At 46.9% G+C, this 23,179-nt stretch overlaps 1 protein-coding gene across 1 annotated transcript in view; it reads left to right on the plus strand.

The window, feature by feature from the left end:
* Window positions 1-23,179, plus strand: part of LOC120060904 (rootletin-like) — a 40,422-nt gene that overhangs the window by 9,438 nt on the left and 7,805 nt on the right. The window contains exons 4-35 of the mRNA XM_039010335.1: window positions 719-910; window positions 1,270-1,353; window positions 1,478-1,578; window positions 1,674-1,839; window positions 1,947-2,053; window positions 2,157-2,384; window positions 4,445-4,535; window positions 4,642-4,728; window positions 4,805-5,017; window positions 5,250-5,449; window positions 5,647-5,829; window positions 6,022-6,166; window positions 6,341-6,487; window positions 6,721-6,951; window positions 7,135-7,328; window positions 7,423-7,550; window positions 9,534-9,703; window positions 9,935-10,114; window positions 14,328-14,462; window positions 14,555-14,698; window positions 14,786-15,024; window positions 15,165-15,324; window positions 15,525-15,692; window positions 15,856-16,297; window positions 16,393-16,559; window positions 16,792-16,912; window positions 17,095-17,258; window positions 18,156-18,371; window positions 18,530-18,754; window positions 18,912-19,061; window positions 19,284-19,484; window positions 22,484-22,615. Coding sequence (XP_038866263.1) covers window positions 719-910; window positions 1,270-1,353; window positions 1,478-1,578; window positions 1,674-1,839; window positions 1,947-2,053; window positions 2,157-2,384; window positions 4,445-4,535; window positions 4,642-4,728; window positions 4,805-5,017; window positions 5,250-5,449; window positions 5,647-5,829; window positions 6,022-6,166; window positions 6,341-6,487; window positions 6,721-6,951; window positions 7,135-7,328; window positions 7,423-7,550; window positions 9,534-9,703; window positions 9,935-10,114; window positions 14,328-14,462; window positions 14,555-14,698; window positions 14,786-15,024; window positions 15,165-15,324; window positions 15,525-15,692; window positions 15,856-16,297; window positions 16,393-16,559; window positions 16,792-16,912; window positions 17,095-17,258; window positions 18,156-18,371; window positions 18,530-18,754; window positions 18,912-19,061; window positions 19,284-19,484; window positions 22,484-22,615 — 5,511 coding nt within the window. The remainder of the gene's footprint in view (window positions 1-718; window positions 911-1,269; window positions 1,354-1,477; window positions 1,579-1,673; window positions 1,840-1,946; window positions 2,054-2,156; window positions 2,385-4,444; window positions 4,536-4,641; window positions 4,729-4,804; window positions 5,018-5,249; window positions 5,450-5,646; window positions 5,830-6,021; window positions 6,167-6,340; window positions 6,488-6,720; window positions 6,952-7,134; window positions 7,329-7,422; window positions 7,551-9,533; window positions 9,704-9,934; window positions 10,115-14,327; window positions 14,463-14,554; window positions 14,699-14,785; window positions 15,025-15,164; window positions 15,325-15,524; window positions 15,693-15,855; window positions 16,298-16,392; window positions 16,560-16,791; window positions 16,913-17,094; window positions 17,259-18,155; window positions 18,372-18,529; window positions 18,755-18,911; window positions 19,062-19,283; window positions 19,485-22,483; window positions 22,616-23,179) is intronic.

Genomic DNA, 23,179 nt, shown 5'->3' on the forward strand with positions numbered 1-23,179 from the left:
CTATGGCGTTCGTCACCCCTGGTGATTGTAAACAGAGGCTTCAGAGGGGAGAAGAGTGGGGGATCAGGCCAGAGTGGGGGGGCTCAGTAGTATGGCGTTAACTAAATGTGGTTGTACATGCAAGATTGTCAGCTTTAAAACAAACCGGAAATATCTCCTATGTTACCTTTGATCTTCAGATGTTCTTCAAATGGTGATTCAGATAACCTGCAGTTAAAATGACTCTTCTGACAAATGAGACTAATGTAAATGTAATGCTAAAATCCAACATCCAGGCTACTATAACATGAATCCACGTCAGTGCTTTATGGTTAAATATAGAATACAGAGGCTTATCTGTGTAGACCCAGTTGTTGAGACCTACAGAGGTTCCTATGGAGACAGGTTTGTGTTTACTGCTAGACTGAACTGTGGTGTTCTCCATGGAGAGGCCCTGAACATTCATTACAGTGCTGTTTACAACTCTCCTCAATCACAGAGCCCTCGGAGAAACCATTTTGGTCAGATAGGGGTAGGTAGATGCAAATGTAACTACCTTGTACCATGCAATAATTCTGAATTTATAACATAGAATTATGGTAAAACATTTCAGCATATTTTATTTATTTTCTATAGCATACCTGGCAAACCTGAAGAAAGACAGTGGTTACATATCAGTCTGAGTTCTAGTACTCTGAAGCGTAAGGCCGCGACTCCCCCTGTGTTCTCATCCACATAGCTAGAGCAGGCACTCCGCCTGGAGACAGGTGACGGGGAGCGGGATTCACCAGAGTCTCGCAGCCAGGCTCAGCAGAACATGGACCTGCGCCGGCGTCTGGACGAGGAACAGGCAGCCTACAAGCGTAAACTCACAGCCTACCAGGAGGGCCAGCAAAGACAGGCTCAGCTGGTGCAGAAACTGCAGGCTAAGGTATCACACTATGATGCATCTGTTTCAATTCACCGTCCATATATTTGGAGGTTAAAGGGTGTTTTACTAGTTCATTTATAGGCCCGTAATTGTCTGTCAACCCTCTCAGTTGTCAACAGAAGAACACACACATGAACATAAAGCAGGTGATGGCAGTGTTTTCTTTTCATGGTAGTAATACGGGATGTAAGTTCATGAACCTCATAGATGTCTTCCTGTATGACATCACTGTTCTACAGACTCTCCTACTAAGAATGAAAACATTTGATGCTGACAAATGGGAACCTGGTGCTGATTACCTAGTCTATATTATGTCACCAGTCAGAGAGCAGATCACCTCACTGTGTCCTCCCCTCCAGGTCCTGCAGTACAAGAAGAGGTGTGGAGACCTGGAGCATACTCTAGTGGAGAAGTCCTCGGAGCTGGAGCAGCACAGACTGAGTGTTCGTACTGCTCTACACCACTATGGAGACATTCTGAAACAACTAACCATGCCATTTAGTAACAACATTGAGTTAATCTACAATTCACATCTGATGCATAGCTGTCATTCTTATTTCCCTTTAGGGTCGTTGTGATATGTCCAGCAACAGCCACCATCGAGACGAGGAGGATCCGTGCGGCGACCTGGAAAATGCTCTCATCCGGTTGGAGGAGGAGCAGCAAAGGTTAGTGATTGGAATCTGCCTGGGCCAATCAGCAATGAAACTAATGACATACAGAATTCAATGCAATTGATGCAATGCCGTGTTATGCTCCACAGGAGCAGCAGTCTGTCTGCAGTGAATGCCATGCTGAGAGAGCAGTTGGAGCAGGCAGGACTGGCCAATGAGGCACTCAGCCAGGACATACGCAGACTCACTGCTGATTGGTCCAAATCCAGGGAGGAGCTGGAGCAGAGGGAGTCTGATTGGAGGAGGGAGGAGGAAGTCTGTATTATAGTTTTTGTGGATGGCTGTTTTCATTTTTCATATTAGAAGCACTTCTCTTATTTTCTGTCACGTGACATTGACATTTCACAATTTCTCTCACTTAGTCTTTCCACAGTTATTTCAGCAGTGAGCACAGTCGTCTGCTATCTGTATGGCGACAGGTGGTGGGCTTCCGTAGACAGGTCTGTGAGCTGAAGAGCGCCACAGAGAGGTCCGAACAACTAACTCACAACACACTGCATAAATGCACTACATTATATAGTTGCATGCGTGTGTCTTTGAATTCTTTCATATTTCCCCTTTTCCCCTGCCAGGGACCTGTCAGACATGCGTAACGAGCTGGCCCGGGCCTCCCACTCTGTCCAGTCGTCCTGCTCCGGGCTGTCCTCCACGCTGCGCAGCCGGGAGGGAGGGGCGGCTCTGGCTCTGGAGCGGGAGGTGGCGCTGCGGGGGCAGCTGGAGCTGCAGCTCAGAGAACGGGTGGCTGAAATGATGAGCCTGCAGACCAGGACTGATGCTGAAAGGGCTGAGCTCAACGCCAGGTCAGAGAGAGAGAACTGAACACCAGGTCAGGGAGAGAACTGAACACCAGGTCAGGGAGAGAACTGAACACCAGGGGCCTCATTTATAAACGTTGCGTAGGTACAAAAGAAGGTCTACGCCACTTTCGAAGCAAATTTTGGGATTTATAAAAACAAACTTGACGGGAGAATGTGCGGTCCTCCACGGACACTTACGTACGTATGACCCATACGTACGCAGATAAACTGGAGAAATTAGAAACTACGACTCTGATGGCAGAAGGATGAAACTCGAGAAACGCTTTGAAATTGATACCATTGTGTAAAATAAATCAAAATAGTACCTCTCACGTATTATATATGAAGAATTCCCTGGAGTGCACATAAAAAACACACAAAAAACATGATTTAGGATAATAAATACAAACGGAGATATATGTTTTTGCAAAAGAACCCCTCAAATATGTTGTACAGTTTAATTGGGAATCATATTTAATTGGATCTGTAATTATTAAACAATACTTGCATGTTATGAAATGTATTCTCATAATAAGGTGAACAGTAGGCCAAATTACGTTTAAACTGATGCTGTTTTTGATGCCTCAGTCGGGCAGATACAAGTATACAGTTTCATATATTATTATCACATGTTTGTTGTGCAAAACTGTCAATGTGATAATGGCCCTGTCACTGTCAGTTACAATCAGGGTAATTACCACACCTGAAGGTGTTACGCAATAGGGTAGCTTTGACAATCAAATGGGTGGATATAAAAAGGCATGCAATTACAATGCATAATGACGCACAATGGCTGCTTTGGCACTGTTGGAAGATTTGGCCGTTGCCTGTCCCACTTCAACTCCTTGGCAACCTCGTTAATAGCATCGATGGTGTCTCTTTGCGTTTTCAGGACTGCATCTGTGAGGACACAGCCGCTGGAGGGTTGTGACGCACGAGGTGCAGTGGAGTTGCCGGAGCTGGGCGCACTCAGCTCCTGTTCAGCTGCAGCACCACCGCCCCGGTAGAACACGCAGCGACTAAAAACAATAGAAAATGTCACAATTGTTTGTGTAAATACATTTTTAAACACAACTTGAATGCATTTGGTTTACTATTTTCAAACGAGGGAATACTAACTACATACCTGGATCATCCGGTGCGTCTTGCATGTCCGTGTCCCCCTCCACCTCCGTCACTACTCCACTCAGGAGGGATTCACCTATAATACCGGCAAGTCGCTCATCAAGGGGATTGAGCTCCGGTGTCCCCTTTCCCCCGCCCGTGGCACAAACACTTTGTCTGTGTACGGCTATGCGCCTTTTGGCCACCACTTTTGACGGACCACTTCTTTTTTATTTCTGAGAGGGTCCGAGCTTCTGAGCCAGCAGCATTCACAGCGTCCGCCACATGCTGCCTTTTTAGCATTTGTAATGCCCACTCTGTGTCCACCAAACAGTATATTTTTTCTTGCTTCAACTTCCCCTGCAAGAACTTCCATTTCACACTGTGTGAAATTTCTTTTTTCAGCCTTTCTGTCAGGATTTGCCGTCCCTAATTTTCACGCCCCTAATTAATGAAAATTAATTAGGGGTGTGAAAATGAATTAGGGGCGTTTCGCTGACTATTTATAGGCAACTATGGGCGTTAAAAGGGTGGGACAAGACGCTCGCTCACGTGCACCAAATTTCAAGTTGATTATGATTCATAAAGGGAAACCGGCATGGGACATGTGTGCGCACTGTGTTATAAATCAGAATATTTTTGTGTGTAAGCAATTTCTGCGTTTCGTCCGTACGCCATCTTTTGACGTGAATCCTCCGCACAGTTTTATAAATGAGGCCCCTGGTCAGAGAGAGAACTGAACACTGCTCAGTCACTGTCTACGTCCCAAATGGCACCCTACATAGTACAATAGTTTTGAGCAGAGCCCTATGGGATTCAGACACTGTCTGTCTCTGTCTGTGTCTTTGTGTTTAGTAAGTGGCAGCCTGATCTGCCTGGTGGTGGTAGACAAATCAGGAGTGTAACGTGCATCGTAGAGATTCCATGGTATGCTAAGTGATCTGTGTGTTTATGGTCAGGCTGTCAGATGCAGTGCGAGAGGTGGAGAGGCTGAAGGGCCAGAGTGAGGAGAAAGACAGAGATGTGGCCTCACTGACCAGGAGACTGGAGGTGAGAGACTGGCCTGTGTGAACCCAGCAGAGATACTTCCTGTAGCCATTAGCCCTCCTTAGCCTTCATACCTCTCCCTTCTCACTATGGTTCTATCCTCCTGCAGGAGCAGAGTGGCAACGATGAGACAGACATGCAGGTGATGAGGGCTCATACTGAAACACTACTGGACACACTGAGAGACATTGCCCAGGTACAGCCATCACACACACACACACACAAACAAAAGGAAACTTTGACCAAAACCCTTTATTGAATCCTCTTCCCAGACTGTCCTATCCGATGGGGACTCGTCATCAGAAGCAGACCAGGAGAACACTGGGGCTCCTCTATTGGCTCTTCTCCGTGGCTCCTCCCCTCACCGCTCATCATCACCATGGGGATCCACCTCTCCCAGGCGTTACTCCTTGTTGGCCACCGTCCCAGAGGCCAGCCTGTCAGCTCTGCGGTCTGCTGTCAACAGCAGACATCTCCAGCTGCAGGTACCCCCTCCACACTGACACATTAACACATCTACTACTATCTATATGGGTTTACTATATTTATTATCTGGGGTTGGAAATTGAGGTTGCTTTATTCCAATGTTACATTGTCAAACGTTCCTATACAAACTTTTTTTCTATAAAAGTTATCTTGAGATTCTTCGTTCCTCTGTATCACTTTCAGTGTTCAGTGTCCCACTCTCTCATCTGCCTCTGTCTCTCTGGTCCACAGGAGGTCCGAGGGCGTCTGTCCTCTGCCCAGTCATCAGTACAATTGCTGCGCAGGCAGCTAGCAGAGGCGGAATCAGCCAAGCGGGAGGCGGAACAGCGCAGTCAGACCCTGCATGGAGAGAGGGATGGAGTTCAGAGAGAGAAGGACACCACACAGAGAGAGAGAGACCGTCTGAAACAAGACAGGGACACACTGGCTAGGTAAAACCAGGAGGGCTCAGGCAGACTTCTAACACAACTTGGGTGATGGAAAACCCTTTAGGACCAGGAAGTGTCTACCCTCAGTGCCCTAGTTAAAGAACTCTTACTCTATGTATATTAATGGTTACATTTCAGTAGATATTTCTAATGTATCCATTGTCCTGTTATGTTCTGTGTCTTTATCTCTATCCTGTCAGTGAGAAGGTGGCTGTGGAGAAGGCAGCCCAGGCAGCTCTGATCAAGGCCCAGATTCTGCAGATGGACTGTGAGAAGCTGCAGCAGGCCGTGACGTCGGCCCAGAGAGAGAGGGATCACGAGAGAGAGGAGAAGGTGGACGCGCTGCAGGAGAGAGACCGGGCCAAGGCAGAGACCGACAGAGTGTGAGTGAGAATGTGTGAAAATAAAGGTGGAAGGGAGAGAGTGATGGGGGGAAAATAAGTAAATGATGAAAGTATGAGAAAGGAGGAGATGAGGAAAGTAAATTATGAGAATTAGAAGGAGGAAATTGCCAGTATACAGTATATAACTGTATTCCTATCCTTGTCCTCTGTCCCTGGTACCTGTCCCCACAGTCAGAAGCAGTGGGAGCAGAGTGAGAGCCGGGCATCTGTCCAGAGAGGGGAGCTGTCTACAGTGAGAGAGACTCACCACCAGGCAGAGGTGGAGAGGCAGCTGCTGGAAGGAGAGAAGACCCAGCTCACTGAGGCTTTGGCCCGTGTATGACACACACACACACACAGATACGGATACGGATGTCACTATAACTATCTGGCTCCTCTTGTGTTTGCTTGTCATATTTTTGGTCCCTTTAACTTCCTCTCTGTTCTATGTTGAAAGGTTACCTATCCTCTGTGTTACATATCATTGTATGTTTTGTCCCCGGTCCCCCAGGCTGAGAGCAGTAATGCAGAGCTCTCTCTGCTGGTCAACAAGCTTCACTCTGAGGAGGCTGCCCTCCGAGACTCTCTGGCCAAGATGGGCAGCATGAATGAGGGCCTGGCCCAGGACAAGTGTGACCTCAACTCCATCATCAGCCAGGTGGGACCAACACCTTGATCAACATTTGACTGACACTTGTGGTGGATGTCATATAGAACTGATGCAAGAGTAACCGTGTCATCTTCATCAAAGCATTGCCCTTGCTAATATGTTTTCTGTAAGCCATGATATCATGGTATGCCTATTGCCTATCAAGATCACTTGTAGTTTTAAATGTAAGCCTTGCACACCCGTCCTGTCTCTCATATGTGTCCATGTTTCTCTCTCTTCAGCTTGAAGAGGAGAAGGCCTACCTGCAGGCCCAGAAACATGAAGCGGAGCAGGAGAAGATGACCATCAGAGATGAGCTCGTCCGATTGGAGCAAGACAGGCTAGAGTTGGACTCCGCCCGCCTCGCCCTCCACCAGTCCTTGCAGGAGTCTGAGCTGAGCAGGGTGGGGATGGAGGCGGAGCTTCAGAGCCTCAGGGCCGATAGAGTGAAGCTGCAGGACAAAGTCACTCAGGTAAATGATGAGTGTCCTCTCCACTGAATGGGAATGTGGCAAGAAAGAGCTTCTGTCACTCTGGACTAATCAGTAATTAACAGGGCATGAAAATCACTGGGTTCTGAAACCTCATTGTTCCAGAGAATATGTCTGTAAATGTGTACAGTTTTACTGCATGTACCTGTGTATCTCTGCTGACAGCTGTGTGGCGAGGTGAGCTCTCTGGGGGCGGAGTTGGGCATGGCCCGCGGTGAGGAACAGAGACAGGGCGTGGCTCTGGAGGAAGTAGGGCGGGGCCGGGCGGAGCTGGTCAGGGAGAGGGCGGGGCTAGTGGTCCAGCTGACTGCATCGGAGAGAGAGAACGCCACACTAACAGAGGAGTTGGCCGCATTCAGGTGAGAGATCTGTGTGTCTGACCGACGGTGTGTGTATTTCTGTGTGTGTGTGTTAACGAATTGGTCCCTAATATTAGTGTCCATGCCCCTGCAGGTCAGAGCGGGAGGCCTTGGAGACCAGCCTGTTTGAGGTGCAGCAGCAGCTGGTTCAGCTAGAGTTTCGCAGAGAGCAGCTAGAAGCAGAGAACCAGAGCCTGCGGCTACTCAGGGAGACCACCACCGGTGAGAGATGGAGAGAGACAGAGGAGGATGATAAATAAAAGACCATTTAGAGAGAAATTAAATAAATGGGTGAGAAGAGGAGAATAGGTAGGAGAGAGAGAAAGTCTGTGAGAGGAAGAGAGGAGGATGGATATGTTGGAATGGAAGAAAATGATTAAGGAACATTGAGGGAGAGAGCCATAGATCAGGAATTAGAAACCTGTTTAACCCCTTACACTCGTGGAAATTGGGCTATATGGATATGGCCAAATTGAAATGGTTCTAACAGAACTATAAAAAGCATATGCATGACCAGGGTAGCAATTGAAAGAAAACACTTTGGAGATTATGGGGAAAGGACACAACAGTTCACCTGACACAAGACTGAATCCAAACATTACACTGTTGATTTTATGTGCATTTTACATTTACTGGACTTTTCACAGCATTTGTAAATAACGAAATCTGAAAATACACTGCTCAAAAAAATAAAGGGAACACTTAAACAACACAATGTAACTCCAAGTCCATTTGAGCAGACACATGCACATTTGTGGCCTGCTGGAGGTCATTTTGCAGGGGTCTGGCAGTGCACCTCCTTGCACAAAGGCGGAGATAGCGGTCCTGCTGCTGGGTTGTTGCCCTCCTACGGCCTCCTCCACGTCTCCTGATGTACTGGCCTGTCTCCTGGTAGCGCCTCCATGCTCTGGACACTACGCTGACAGACACAACAAACCTTTTTGCCACAGCTCGCATTGATGTGCCATCCTGGATGAACTGCACTACCTGAGCCACTTGTGTGGGTTGTAGACTCCGTCTCATGCTACCACTAGAGTGAGAGCACCGCCAGCATTCAAAAGTGACCAAAACATCAGCCAGGAAGCATAGGAACTGAGAAGTGGTCTGTGGTCACCACCTGCAGAATCACTCCTTTTTTGGGGGTGTCTTGCTAATTGCCTATAATTTCCACCTTTTGTCTATTTTATTTGCACAACAGCATGTGAAATTTATTGTCAATCAGTGTTGCTTCCTAAGTGGACAGTTTGATTTCACAGAAGTGTGATTGACTTGGAGTTACATTGTGTTGTTTAAGTGTTCCCTTTATTTTTTTGAGCAGTGTACATTCAGTAACATAATAAGAATATTCATTGACATTTTGGAATAGGAGCAAAATAAGAAAAAACGCAATCCCAAAATGTTCCATTATACTGTAAATCCCAATCTGGGTCAGGTGGGCATGATTTGAAAGCTTATTCTATTGCCAACATGGCTAGCTAAGTTATAAAATACGATCTTACAGTGTTAGGCTTTCCAAGGCCACTTCAGACAAATAGATTGTAATTTCACATAGAATGGAGTCATGAGTGCATTCAAGTGCTTGTTCTGTGGCAAATTTTCGACACAATACGACAAACAGGCTCATTGTGTTCAGGACAACCTGGGGTATAGCACATGCCATAGTGATCATAAACGTTGATAATGTAAATTACATGAGTTTTCTAATACGGAAATGTGAAGTAAACGTTTGGACTCACGGGTGTGTGGTTTGCTTGTATGACATCAAAGCGGTATTTATTATAATTCTCAACGTCTCATCTTTCAAAACACTCCTCGACTCCTCTCGATTTACAGCATTTCCCTCACTCGGACAACAACAAATGTGCAAAAGTAGCTGATTAGTCGGAGGGATGGGCCTCTTCAAGTCGTGCACGGTGCTCAAGTTTATAAAGGCTGTCAGCCAAAACCCAGCTCTGTGAAGTGGAGAACCGGGGCTCTGGTGTCATGTATAGCATGTTACTCTACAGCCACTGTGATCCAAATTAGGCGTTTACAATGACAAAATCTGCCATATTCAACCAATATAAGAATGGGGCTGTGAGTGGAGAGGGTTACAACCCTTAGTTAAAAACTGTTGCTGCGTTTGATGGTGTATCTGTTGTATGACTGAGTCTGTATGAACACAGGTGTGAAACTGGTCATCATGTCTGATATTGTCCTGTATAGCGGAGCTGAGGCGTGTGCGTGCGGATGGGGAGAATGTGCTGGCGCAGAGTGAGAGGGAGAGAGAGGCTTTGAGCCAGGCCCTGACTACCACCCAGCAGGAGTCCCAGCAGGCCCTCCACACCGCCATCACTGACCACCAGGAGGAGGCAGAGAGACTGACCGCTGAGAAGGTGAGGAGGGCTCAGGCTGGATTGTGTTTGTCTGTCTAGTCCTGTTTGGAGAAGTGTTTGTGATAGCAGTAAGAGTACTATTTGGATGGTTTTACTGTAAAGAAATGTGTTCTTGCTTTGCCCAAGGTGTCTCACTGTAGGTCTTGATTCTACTCAGTTGTTCATGTTCTTTATTTGGGCTGGTTTAACCCATACAATGAACATGAACAACTGAGTGTGTTTGTTCTCCAGGAGGCCCTGCGTCGCAGTCTGGAGTTTGAACAGGAGGGGGCACTGCGACAGGTCAGACAGGAGGCAGAGGAGCAGCTCCTCAGAGCCGAGAGAGACCGGGAGGACCTGAAAGATGAAGTGAGGAGTCTGCAGCACGACAGAGATCAGAGTCTGCTACAGGCAGAGACAGAGAAACAACAGGTCAGGCACATCTGAGAGACCATTCAAACACAATGCGGGCTCTATGGTCTGAGGGTGTCATGTAAAACCTGTCATGTAAAACCTGTCATGTAAAAGCTGTCATGTAAAACCTGTGCACTGGCATTTTCCAGCCCTAATGCCAGGTTTGGCAATTAACCTGTCTTACATCAGCTCGCTTGCACTGAGGTGTGTCCTTAAAAACAAGCGCAAAAGTGACCATTTTATGCAGCGCTAATGGGAAGTTGTAAGACTCACAAAAAGCAGGTCTTAACGGTAACGCAGTTATAAATGGCATGAATTTTGAGAGAGGAAGCGCAGCCTTTCCAGCCACGACGCACATTGCCCATGGAAGAGAGACGTGCATTTTGTGCCGGTGAATCTTGTATTTATACTGAACAAAAATATTAACGCAGCATGTAAAGTGTTGGTCCATTTTTCATGATCTGAAATAAAAAATCCCAGAAATGTTCCATACACACACAAAGCGTATTTCTCCCAAATGTTGTAGCTAGATTTATTTACATCCCTGTTAGTGAGCATTTTTCCTTTGCCAAGATAATCCATCCACCTAACAGGTGTGGCATATAAAGAAGCTGATTAAACAGCATAATCATTACACAGGACATACCTTGTGCTGGGAACAATAAAATGCCACTCTAAAATGTGCAGTTTTGTCACACAACACAATGCCACAGATGTCTCAAGTTTTGAGGGAGTGTGCAATTGGCATGCTGACTGCAGGAATGTCCACCAGAGCTGTTGCCAGATAACATAATTTGTATTTCTCTACCATAAGCTGCCTCCAACACCGTTTTAGAGAATTTGGCAGTGCGTCCATCTGGCCTCACAGCCACAGACCTCGTGTAACCACGCCAGCCCAGGACCTCCACATCCAGCTTCTTAACCTGTGGGATCATCTGAGACCAGCCACCTGGAAAGCTGATGAACATTTCTGCACAAACTGTCAGAAACCGTCTCAAAAAGCTCATCTGCCTCACCAGGGTCTTGACCCGACTGCAGTTAGGCGTCGTAACCGAGTTCAGTGGGCAAATGTTCACCTTCGATGGCCACTGGCATGCTGGGGAAGTGTGCTCTTCACAGATGAATCCCGGTTTAAACCGTACCGGGCAGATGGCAGACAGCGTGTATTGCATCGTGTGGGCGAGTTGCTGATGTCAACGTTGAGAACAGAGTGCCCCATGCTGGCGGTGGGGTTATGGTATCAGCCGGCATAAGCTATGGACAACAAACACAATTGCATTTTATCGATGGCAATTTGAATCCACAGAGATACTGTGAGAAGATCCTGAGGCCCATTGTCGTGCCATTCATCCACCGCCATCACCTCATGTTTCAGCATGATAATGCGTGGCCCCATGTCGCAAGGATCTGTACACAATTCCTGGAAGCTGAAAATGTCCCAGTTCTTCCATGGCCTGCATACTCACCAGACATGTCACCCATTGAGCATGTTTGGGATGCTCTGGATCGACTTGTACGACAGCGTGTTCCAGTTCCCGCCAATATCCAACAACTTCGCACAGCCATTGAAGAGGAGTGGGACAACATTCCACAGGCCACAATCAACAGCCTGATCAATTCTATGCGAAGGAGAGGTGTCGCGCTGCATGAGGAAAATGGTGGTCACACCAGATACTGACTGGATTTCTGATTCACGTCCCTACCTTTTTTTAAAGGTATCTGTGACCAACCGATGCATACTGTATCTGTATGTATCTATAAATCGTGAAATTCATAGATTAGGGCTTAATGAATTTATTTTGATTGATTGATTTCCTAATATGAACTGTAAAATCTTATAAATTGGTGCATGTTGCGTTTTTAATATTTTTGTTCAGTGTAGAAACATAAAAAAACGATTGGTTTCCATCCCGTTTAAATTGATTAAAAACCAAGCATTGCCTACCTTCCCCTTAATCAAGGCTGGTTTAGAAGCATCACATAGGTGCATATTGTTATCCTAGCCATGAGCCAAGTATATAAATAAATAAATAAGGTTTTAAATGGTCTACTGAAATGTTCTGAAATATTGAGGTAAAATATGCAAATGAGGCAATAACTCATTAAATATGCACATATGTGCAAATCCATTTTTCTGGACACTGGATTAATTCACCCTAAATATTTTGTTTTAATTTTGTTAAGACACTCCAGGACAGGACTGACTCAGAGCAGATTGTGGATACATATTTTTTTTCATATTTCTAGCTGTAAAATACTAAAGTCATGTTTATAAAATGCATTTTTGGCAAATGTATTATCGAGAGATTTATTATTTATTTTTTACAACATATCAACAATTTCCTCTGGGCAAGTCTTGAGAATATAACTAAGTATTACCATACACAATTTGGTGAAAGCAGATGCTACTGAAGCTGAGGAAAAGGAGTTGACATGTGGGAAGAGTCTGACTTTCAGTAAAGGGCAGTTAAAGACGAGTACACTGAATTTAGATGACCAAACACCTTTTTAGATCCAATCACCATCTCTTCAAACTAAGTTACTATATATATATTCCAATTTGTTACATTCTCTATGAAAAGGGCTTTTAACTTAAGTGTAATTATAAATAGTGAGTTTTGAAATTATGGATGTATGACCATTTTAAAGTGGTTAAAATTCATGAAACTTTGATGGTAAGCTAAATAAAAGCAAATATACATTTTCATCAAGATTTTGATTGTTTTATGTGTTTAAATACTAATATTAGTGAGCCAAAATACCAACAAATCTCAATGTATAGGTATTTGCAAAAAGGTAATTTCAGCCTGTAGTGCCGGCCTTAAATCGTCTATTCGTCAGAGTGCCTTGATTTGAAAATATACAGTACTGCACATCCTTAAACATACACACATATGCCTACCTGCATACTTAATTTTGCTTGTTCAAGTATCCATCCCCAGCGCCTCTCATCCGGTTACCAAAGACGGAAAAGTGCGATGCGTAAAGACATGTAGGTTAGGCTAAGCTCGTTGATGCCAAACAGGGCATTAAGAAAAGACTGAATGTTTTTTTTACTGTTGCTATTAGCCTACACGTTACTGTAGCGTATGCTATTTAATAAACTGTAGTATATAAATACACAATGGACCAGGACGGAAATAATCCGTGCCCCCAGCCTAATTGAAGTTGGGGGCAACGCAAATACCATCAGTAACCTACAGAACTTGAGACAAGCACATGCAGTATTAAGCCATGGAATGTGTTGATTAAAACCTCTAAAAGTCTAAGCCGTTGGGGAATGCTAAAATATGTAATTGTTTTAAGATGGTCATTCCATGGATCATTTAGCTATTTGATTTGGAATTTTAGGACCCTTTTAGGTATCAACAATTATATAAAAAAATGATTTGATAAAATATTGAATTTGGCCTTTACTACTATAGCCCATAGAAACACATTGAATAACACATTCATAAATGGACAAAAAAGACAGTCAAAACATATATCATAAGGAATAAGGCTTTGAAGTGTCTGTCCTGTATCTAGGAGATATAAGAAAGCTCAGGAATATATATATTTTTTGGGACACATATTTAACCCCTTATTTTTGTTGGAACAAACTACCTCCATACATCCATTCATTTGCATGGGCTACCTTTGTGGGGGTTGTAGAGCAAAACGGAGAACACTATCGTGAGAGTCTCATTAGTTTGTATGCCAAATCGTTCCTACGCTTTCATGAGAAGACCGATTTTCGGGATGTCTCATGGTCTGACAAACACCGTTGTACCTTTATTTAACTAGGCAAGTCAGTTAAGAACAAATTCTTATTTTCAATGACGGCCTAGGAACAGTGGGTTAACTGCCTTGTTCAGAGGCAGAACGACAGATTTTTACCTTGTCTATCTTGCAACCTTTCGGTACTAGTCCAATGCTATAAACCACTAGGCTACCTGCCGCCCCTACCTGCTGCCAAGCCCTTCTCACACCTACAACTTGTTTATTAATCAAAACCTAGCCATTTCGAGCCACCTGCAGCTATTGCACTCTTAATTCCGGCAGTGAAAATAGCAGAAATATTTCTTACACCCCTGTACCTATAGCACTACCGCCAGTGCTTAGATTTACCATTGCGTTACATTTGTCTGTAATGAAGTGCAGAGCAAATGTGGATAAGAGATGACTACTCTCATGAGGTTGTGATCCATATCCCCACTTCTAGAGGCCCTTTCTATTTTCTCCCTCTCAGATGCTGTCCCAGAAGGAGGCAGAGAAAGCGGTGCTGTCTGAGAGAGTGTCCATCCTGCAGGCAGAGCTGGGTACTGCAACCCTGGAGCTGGACAGACTGGCCAGAGAGGCAGCGCATTACAAAGAACAGGAGAGGGTAATTATAGACCGTTTTAGAACTCTGTTCCCATTTTGTACTACCGTGAACTTTTTTTAAAGACATTAAAGTTTCCCTGGCTTTGTCGGCAGGCCACAGTGGGAGCTCTGACCAGTGAGTTACTGGAGCTTCGCTCTCAGCTGGAGGAGGCTGGCAGTGTTCATGAGCGGGAGCTGCACCGGTTGCAGGAGAACAGCTCTGACCTACAGACACATACTGATGCTGCCCTCAAAGAGGTAAGAGGCGGTTAGAGTCAGGGATGGAGCCGGTGACCATTTCTGGTTCAACATTTCTTCACCACTCTCCCTAACTTCCTCTTCCAGCTGGAGGAGTGCAGAGCTTCTCTCTCAGCCAGTGAGGAGAGCCGAGACCAGGTGAGGCGGGACATGCTGGAGATGGACAGGCGCCTCAACCAAACCCGTGACACCGGGGAGGGGTACAGAAGGGATGGGGTAGAGCTACGGCGCACCCTCACTGATGTCACCAAGGAGAGAGACACACTCAGCTTATCAAATACCCAGCTGAGGGAGACTCTGAAAAGTGCAGAGACTGAGAGAATCAGGTAGTACTTAGCTGCATACCTCTGACCCTGATTGTCACCTTTCAAATGTTAATATACTAGTATCACTCTCTGTTAGGTAGTAAAAATTATACACAGAAGGCATCTACTGTATTCTAAAGGACGAAATATGTGTGTGTCAGTGTGAAGCGTCAGTGTGAGGAGAAGGAGCAGCGGCTGGCTGTTCTGGAGGAGAGCCTGTCATCTGCACAGAGAGAGGTGACGGAGCTCCGCAGCTGTCTGAGAGAGGTGGAGAGGTCACGGCTGGAGGCCCGGAGAGAGCTGCAGGAGCTACGCAGACAGGTCAGTCACACATACCCTCACATCTGTGAAACACTTTGTTTATTCTTTTACACTTATTGGTTTACCTTACCTGCTGTAGAGAACTCAAACTTCACTAGGGCATTGAGTTCTTGCTATCCACTGGATCTTACCAGGAAAAAACTCCAGGCCTTGGCTTAGACATATTCTAGAACTTGTCCTCCGTTCGATCACTCCATCAGGTGAAGGTACTGGATGGAGAGAAGGAACAGAAAGGGAGGGAGGTGGCTGAGTTGCAAACGCGTCTCTCCCTGGAGGAGCAGAGAGAGGAGGAGAGAGGGCGGGATATCTTCTCTCTCAAACAGAAGCTGGCCGAGGCTGACACAGCCAGGACTTCCATCAAGAAAGAGGTGAGGAGGGAGAGGTTTGGGTGTAGTAGAGTGAGAGGTTAGATTGTATTTATGCTTGGTTAAACATAAAACTTAATCAACTGCCCTCTACACATCCCTCGCTACTGTACATCTCTTCCCATCTCTATCCTCCCCCCTCCTCCTCTTCCCTCCCTCCCTCCAGCTGTCCATCCTCCAGAGGCGTCTGACAGAGTCAGAGTCAGGCTGGCGGGGATGTGAGAGGGAGCTGACGACCCAGCTTCAGGATGCCCGGGGCTGTGAGAAGAAGCTCCAGGATGAGGCCAGGAACCTGTCCCTGCGGGCCCAGACAGCCCAGGACTCCCTCACCCAATCCAGCCTGCAGCTCAGCGAGGCCCAGGGCCGCCTGGCTGCCACCGAGGTAGAGCTGGCCCGGGCCGAGGCCGGACGCAGGGAGCTGGAGTTCCGTCTGGGCAGCTTGCAGTCGGCACTGACCCGTACGCTGGGCATTGGGGCGGGGGGCCGGAGAAGTGCCAGTGGGGGCAGGGGCAGGAGCCCCAGAGGGAGCCCCCCAGCAGCATCCTACAGCAGCATTACACGTCCACGCAGCCTCTCGCCCCTACGCTGCTCACTTTCACCCCCTAAAGGTGAGGGTAAAATGCTCATATATCACAAAACATGTCAATGTGAAAGTGGGACATAAATTGTGAGGAGTTATACTGTATATACTCTTTTCTTCCAGATTTTGGAGGCTCGACCCCTGACAACACGTTGTGCTGCTCAAGGCCTATCTCCCCAGAGCAGGGTGACACCCCCCTCCCCATGCCCCTGCCTGAGCTGGACCCTGAGACGCTGCGCTGCGGCCTCAGAGACTTCCTCCAGGAGCTCCGAGAAGCTCAGAGAGACCGGGTACTACAGCCACACTACATGGGCAGAGCAGTACACATATTTCGATTTTATACACATTCTCCTATTCTAACAGATTGAAGTCCCTTTTCACTCTTTACTTGTAGATGAATTATCTCAACATTGTGCTGTAAACATCTCTGCAGCACTGATATGTGACTGTAGGAAATGCTAAAAGTCTGTCAGATTGTCTGAAGGCATGTTGTTGAAATGTGTTCCTGATGTTGGTTTTCAGGACGAGGCTCGCTGCCAGTTGGGGGCGCTACAGAGAGAGTTGGAGGAGGTGACAGGGGAGAGAGACTCCGCCCAGAACCGCCTCTCTCAGCTACACAACACACTGCAGGAGTGCCAGGAGGGTGAGACACATACACATGTCGCACACACGCAAACCATAAGAAGGCCAAGAGAATAATTTACACAGTGAAGTCATTGACAGACATACAAAGACCCGGGGAGAGCACACATTAGGAACACGCTAGCATAAAGACCTTGTCTGTGAATGCTCCAGTGTTGTGAATGTCTGTGTGTTTCCGTCCAGGTAAGCGTGGTGTTGACGGGCGTCTGAGCTCGACCCAGGCCATGCTCCAGCAGCAGGAGGAGACGGTGAGGAGGGGAGAGAGGGAGAGGAGAACCCTCACTGACAGAGTCAAGGAGCTGGAGAGAGCCCTGCAGACTGCCGAGACGGAGAAAAAACACACACAGGTAGACATACACGCACACATACTTACTGTAGAATATCTTCCCTGACAAGGATTCTAGTGTCTGCTAACACACAGTGCTGACCACTGACCTGCCATACGGTGACCCTGCAGGAAGCACTAGGTGGAAGCAGAAAACTGTCATAACAGATGCCACAGAATACTGAGTCATTAAACAAAACTCCATGTCATATTTCTGGGCAAAGCAACTGTCCATATGTCCAGTCCTCTAAGTCCAACCCTCACACCACCCTTAAAAACACTCCCCATAGCCGAAAACAGAGGGAGCATGGGGAAAGAGGGAGAGAAATGGACTGGCTGTGTCAGAAGGAAATAGAGTGATTGAGAGGGTTAGTGGGATAAAGTGCAATGGAAAAGACGAATGAAGGGAAAGGAGGGTAGGTATTTATGATTATAGAGATTATAGTTAGGAGCCACAGAATCAAATAGTAGATCATTTAATAGACTATTCCTGGGAAAAGACTCAAATGATTTATGTTGCTGGAAAGAGAGGGGAGGAAGTTCGGGAGCAAGGGGGATTTCAACATTATGGAGAGTTGAGAGAAGAACGAAGGGATGTGGCCATCTGTGGATCAACTGTCTGTCTGTGTGTCTATGTCTATCTGGCCTCTCTGAGAGTGTGTTTGTGGAGTGTCTCTGTTTTCCCCTCGTGTCTAGTTCTATATCTCTCTACAGAGCAGCCATTCTGCTGCCAGACTGGGTCACCATGACATACTGTAACTGTATGGACTGGCTGGCTGGCTTTGACATGTGACCTTGATGTGACTGCCAGTCTGCCAGTTTCATCTCTTTTAGCTCTCTCCTTCTCTTTCTGTCACTCTCTCATTCTCTACCCCTTTCTCTCACCTCACTCTCCTCTCCCCTCCCTCCCTACCTGTAGGACCAGTTGAGTAAGCAGCGTGCGGGCGAGGTGCGTCTGGAGGCTGAGCGGAGGCGTCTGCGGGAGGCCCTGGAGGCTGCCGAGGCCCGGGGGACCAGGGTGGAGCTGGGGAGACGCAGCCTGGAAGGGGAGCTGCAGAGACTCAAACTGAGCCTGGGGGACAGGGAGGCCGAGAACCAGGCCACCCAGGAGCGCCATGATGCACTAGTCAAACAGGTAGCACACTGAATGAACAATCAATCAATCTACTATAGAGGAACAAGTACACCCTCGATAGAGGCACGTCATGCTGAGATTTAACCAGCTTTAAATGGAAACACACTAAGACACACTGACTTAAACCACTCACACACTGTGTTGTACATCTGTCCCAGGTGGCGGAGGGGGAGAGCTGTGTGACGTCGCTCCAGAGAGAGTTGGACAGGCTAAGCCAGGCTTTGTCTAAAGCCCAGGAGGGAGAGGTCTGTCTCAGAGAGAAGAACCAGAGCCTTTCCCAGAGCCTCCAGGAGGCCACCGTTTCCCACAGCGCCACCCAGGGGCGCCTTGTCGCACTGCAGAAGACCCTGGGGCTGGCCGAGCAGGACCGCAGGCATCTACAGGTAGGTGGAGGAGGAATCATTGATAGGACAGTGGGCTGAAATTCAAGTGTTTGTTTTTGTCAAGGCTCATCCCTGTAATTTAAATAGGATTAGAGCAAATTGTAATGTGTAGTCTAGATTGAACCCATGAAACTGAATGTAGTGTTGCTGTTTTCAGGAGCGAGTGGATGGAGCGCGGGCGTCCCTGACGGACGGGAAGAGAGACATGACGGCCCTCACTGAGCGCGTCCAGAGCCTACAGACTGAGCTGACTCAGAGCGACCTGAGACGAGGAGAGCTGGAGGCAGAGCTGGCTCACACACAGGAGGTGAGAAGGAGAGAAAGAACGAGAATGAAAGAGAGAGACTTTTGCTCATACATAATAATTTCCTCAACACTAACCTTATACACACACACAGGAGGAGAGTGGTAAGGACATAGCAGGGGCATGTGAAGAATTTACATTTTTAAAAATGTAACGAAAAAGAGCGGGAGACATAGGCCTGTATCTCATCTGTATAGCTGTTCCCTCACCCTGTCTCTCCTTTAGGCCCTGCGTCAGCGGTCTGCCAGTCTGACAGAAGCCCAGCGCAGTGCCCAGTCTGCCCAGACAGAGAGGGTGTCTGCAGAGGAGAGGCTGCGGGGGCTGCAGAGGGCTGTGGCCATGCTGGAGACAGAGAAGAAGGATGCAGAGAGACAGGCCGTCCGCCTGGAGAAGGACAAAAACGCACTGAGAAATACACTGGACAAGGTGAGACAGGAGTGAGAGAAATATGAACCACACACAGAACATTAGGAATTTCAATATCAAATTGTATTTGTCACATGCGCCAAATACAACAGGTGTAGACCTTACAGTGAAATGCTTACTTACAAGCCCCTAGATGAATATGATGACTGTCGAAAAAAGTATTGAGTATTGATTTTCAATCAGTTCAATTCAGGAAGTGAATTTAAATGCAATTCATGAATTAAAAATTCCTCTAATAATGGCCGGTTTTCAATTAACTTCCTCAATTAACTGGATTAAACATGGAAATCAAATTTTATTTGTCACATGCACCGAATACAACAGGTCTAGACCTTACCGTGAAATGCTTAATTACAAGCCCGTAACAACAATGCAGTTCAAGAAATAGAGTTAAGAAAATATTTACTAAATAAATTAAAGTAAAAAAATACAATTTGGGTGACTGGAGTCTTTGACCATTTTTTGGGCCTTCCTCTGACACCGCCTAGTATATAGGGCCTGGATGGCAGGAAGCTTGGCCCAAGTGATGTACTGAGCCGTTCACACTACCCTCTGTAGCGCCTTATGGTCTGATGCCAAGCAGTTGCCATACCAGGCGGTGATGCAACCGGTTAGGATGCTGAGGGGGAAAGGTGTTGTTGTGCCCTCTTCACGACTGTCTTGGTGTGTTTGGACCATGATAGTTTGTTGATGATGTGGATACCAAGGAACTTGAAACTCTCGGCCCGTTCCACTTCAGCCCAATTGATGTTATAGTCCACAATCAGCTCCTTTGTCTTGCTCACATTGAGGGAGAGGTTGTTGTCCTGGCACCACACTGCCAGGTTTCTGACCTCCTCCCTATAGGCTGTCTCATCGTTGTCGGTGATCAACCCTACCACTGTTGTTTCGTCAGCAAACTTAGTGATGGTGTTGGAGTCGTGCTTGGCTACGTAGTTGTGGGTGAACAGGGAGTACAGGAGGGGACTAAGCATGCACCCCTGAGGAGACCCCATTGTTGAGGATCAGCGTGGCAGAAGTGTTTGTGCCTACTCTTACCACCATCAGGAAGTCCAGGATCCAGTTGCAGATGGTGTTTAGTCCCAGGGTCCTTAGCTCAGTGATGAGGTTTGTGGGCACTATGGTGTTCAACGCTTAGCTGTAGTCAATGAACAGCATTCTCACATAGGTGTTCCTTTTGTCCAGGTGGGAAAGGGCAGTGTGGAGTGCAGTTGAGATTGCGTCATCTGAGGATCTGTTTAGGCGGTAGGCGAATTGGAGTGGGTCAAGGTTTTCCAGGATGATGGAGTTGATGTTTTTATTTCCTTTTTTAAAATTGAATCTTTATTTAACTAAGCAAGTCAGTTAAGAACAAATTCTTATTTACAATGACGGCCTACCGGGGAACAGTGGGTTTAACTGCCTTGTTCAGGGGCAGAATGACCGATTTTTTTACCTTGTCAACTCAGGGATTTGATCTTTCGGTTACTGGCCCAACGCTCTAACCACTAGGCTACCTGCCGTCGTGAGCCATGACCAGCCTTTCAAAGCACTTCATGGCTACCAACTTGAGTGCTACGGGGCGGTACTCATTTTACCTTCACTTTCTTTGGCACATGGATTATGGTGGTCTGCTTGACACGTAGGTATTACAGACTCGTGCAGGGAGAGGTTGAAAATGTCAGTGAAGAAACTTGCCAGTTGGTCCGTGCATGCTCTGAGTACAGCTGGTGCTCTCATGCATGCTTCAGTGTTGCTTGCCTCGAAGCGAGCATAAAAGGCATTTAGCTCGTCTGGTAGACTCGCGTCACTGGACAGCTCACGGCTGGGTTTCCCTTTGTAGTCCTCAATGCCATTGGATGAATCCTGGAACATATTCCAGTCTGTGCTAGCAAAACAAGTTCTGTAGCATCTGCGTCATCTGACCACTTCCGTATTGAGCGAGTCACTGGTACTTCCTGCTTTAATTTTAGCTTGTAAGCAGGAATCAGGAGAATAGAATTATGGACAGATGGAGGGCGAGGGAGAGCTTTGTATGCACCTCTGTGTGTGGCGTAAAGGTGGTCTAGAGTTTTTTTTTTCCCCTCTGGTTGCACATGCTGGTAGAAATGAGGTAAAACGGATTTAAGTTTGCCTGCATTAAAGTCCCCGGCCACTGGAAGCGCCGCTTCTGGATGAGCATTTTCTTGTTTGCTTATGGACTTATACAGCTCGTTGAGTGCGGTCCTAGTGCCAGCATCGGTTTGTGATGGTAAATAGACAGCTACGAATAAAATGGATGAGAACTCACTCGGTAGTTAGTGTGGTCTACAGTTTATCATGGGGTACTCTACCTCAGGCGAGCAATATCTTGAGACTTCGTGCACCAGCTGTTATTGACAAATAGATACACACCCCCGCCCCTTGTTTTACCAGACGTATATATGCTCTGTCCTGCCGATGCATGGAAAACCCAGCCAGCTCTATATTATCTGTGTCGTTGTTCAGCCACGACTCGGTCAAACATAAAATATGACCGTTTTTAATGTCCGGTTGCTATGATAGTCTTGAACGTAGATCATCCAGTTTTTTTCCAGTGATTTCACGTTGGCCAATAGGACGTATGGTAGTGGGTGTTTACCCACTCGCCGACGAATTCTCACAAGGCACCACGACCTCTGCCCCCAGTATCTCCGTCTTTTCTTCATGCGAATGACATGGATTTGGGCCTGGTCTCGGGGAAGCAGTACATCCTTTGCGTCGGACTCATTAAAGAAAAAATCTTTGTCTAGTTTGAGGTGAGTAATCTCTTCTGATGTCCAGAAGCTATTTTCGGTCATAAGAGATGGTAGCAGCAACATTATGTGCAAAATAAGTTACAAACAATGCGAAAAAACAAACTAAATAGCACAGGTGGTTAGGAGCCCGTAAAACGGCAGCCATCCTCGCCGGCGCCAGTGGGGATGGCTGCTGTTTTGACCCCAATATCTACTGTTGAATGATATTGAGGTGATTCTGACCATGTATGACTGTTTCTCCAGGTGGAGCGTCAGAAGCTAAAGACAGAGGAGGGCAGCATGCGTCTGTCTGCAGAGAAAGGCCGTCTGGATCGCTCCCTCACCACCGCAGAGCAGGAACTGCAGGACGCACAGAGACAGATAGCACTGTTACAGGTAGGCAGGAGACACAGAGACACATAGCACTGCTACAGGTAGGCAGGAGACACAGAGACACATAGCACTGCTACAGGTAGACAGAGAGATGCAGAGAGACACATAGCACTGCTACAGGTAGGCAGGAGACACAGAGACACATAGCACTGTTACAGGTAGGCAGGAGACACAGAGACACATAGCACTGTTACAGGTAGGCAGGAGACACAGAGACACATAGCACTGTTACAGGTAGGCAGGAGACACAGAGACACATAGCACTGCTACAGGTAGGCAGGAGACACAGAGACACATAGCACTGTTACAGGTAGGCAGGAGACACAGAGACACATAGCACTGTTACAGGTAGGCAGGAGACACAGAGACACATAGCACTGTTACAGGTAGGCAGGAGACACAGAGACACATAGCACTGCTACAGGTAGGCAGGAGACACAGAGACAGATAGCACTGTTACAGGTAGGCAGGAGACACAGAGACAGATAGCCCTGCTACCGGTAGGCAGGAGACACAGAGACACATAGCACTGTTACAGGTAGGAAGGAGACACAGAGACACATAGCA

The sequence above is a fragment of the Salvelinus namaycush genome, chromosome 2 (genome assembly GCF_016432855.1).
Source record: "Salvelinus namaycush isolate Seneca chromosome 2, SaNama_1.0, whole genome shotgun sequence".
NCBI classification, from domain to species: Eukaryota; Metazoa; Chordata; class Actinopteri; order Salmoniformes; family Salmonidae; genus Salvelinus; species Salvelinus namaycush.